Raw genomic sequence first — 1,271 nt, forward strand, 5'->3', positions numbered from 1 at the left:
GTATTGCTAATGTAGAATATATTCATACCTTTCCCTAGTTTCTTTACTTACTGAGATGAAATTGCATTGCATACCTTACATACTATTGATTTCCCACCATTTTTGGTTGCCACTACAAATGCAACTCTACCTTCTAAGCTGGCAGAACCAGAAAAATGAAGACGTTTTGATGCATGAACAGACACTGAGTAGTTAAATGATTCATTGTTTTGGGTGGACCCTAATGGTGCTAACTTATCGGAATAACTTGAGAAGAGATCAAAAACCTGGAGAGAAAGGAAAAGGAACAAAGTAGAATGACAGACTTGTTTTGTGAACACCTTAATATGAATGGACTTAGAACACAGAGCGAAAATATACCTCAAGTCACAATGATTTATGCTGAAACATTTCCATAGAGTGATGAAACCTCCCACTACAATATACACCCTTTGCATCACTATTAGATGCTTGTTTTAGCAGCTCAGTCCAGTATTCACTTTACCTGTATCAGATCTGCCTTTAGGTCATCTCCCTCAAGGTCCTTGCCATGTGCTAGTGACTGGTGCTGGTAAGCTTGGGGATTCTTATGGTACTGGCACCATGTGCCACATGAACTGTGATCCCCAAAGGCATGGTTGGGAATTACCTTGCATCCCTTGCAGATGCCCTCTGAGTTTCCTTTGTTCTGTGTAAGGACGTAACCAAAGCACTTGACAAGATAGTCTATTACAGTTTTGCTCATTGACTTGTGTATAGAGGACAGTCTTAAAAGATGACCATAAAGTGCCTTCTTAGCATGTCCAACATCAGACCACACACCAATTTCCTTGCTCACATTCTCATGGATGTGGAAAATGGTTGTTGTGTCTCCATCCATGATAATATTGTTAAGATTGTATTCAATGGGTTTGTTTCCTCCTTTGCTGTCTATTTCCACTTCCCCTGCCAATCTCTTTGTAAGCTCCACCCCCATAGAAGGTTCCATCGACTTAGCAGAACCTATAATAACAAATTTAGTTCATTAAGTTAATTCTAATGTATAAAGATCACAGGGACTTTACAGAGTATTTTTTATAGATTGGGAATGCCGATGATAATCATACAATGTTTTTCCAATAAATTTCTTGCATCGGTTTTATCTCGAATCATTCAAGAGGCAACCCCCCTTCATCTAGATAGACAAATTAATGCACTACAAACTCTTACAGACCTGTCCAGTTTTGTGAGCACTTGTGTTTGCGTGGACTCTGCAACTCTTACACCGTACAGCATAATCAAGGACTTGGCCA

At 39.4% G+C, this 1,271-nt stretch overlaps 1 protein-coding gene across 1 annotated transcript; it reads right to left on the bottom strand.

Moving 5' to 3' along the window:
* Positions 1-475: 475 nt before the first annotated feature.
* LOC138019634 (uncharacterized) lies at positions 476-967 on the bottom strand. Its single transcript, XM_068866486.1, has one exon. The coding sequence runs from the start codon at positions 965-967 to the stop codon at positions 476-478; it is 492 nt and encodes a 163-aa protein (XP_068722587.1).
* Between the last annotated feature and the right edge of the window lie 304 nt (positions 968-1,271).

Source organism: Montipora capricornis, chromosome 10 (genome assembly GCF_036669925.1).
Source record: "Montipora capricornis isolate CH-2021 chromosome 10, ASM3666992v2, whole genome shotgun sequence".
Lineage (NCBI taxonomy): Eukaryota > Metazoa > Cnidaria > Anthozoa > Scleractinia > Acroporidae > Montipora > Montipora capricornis.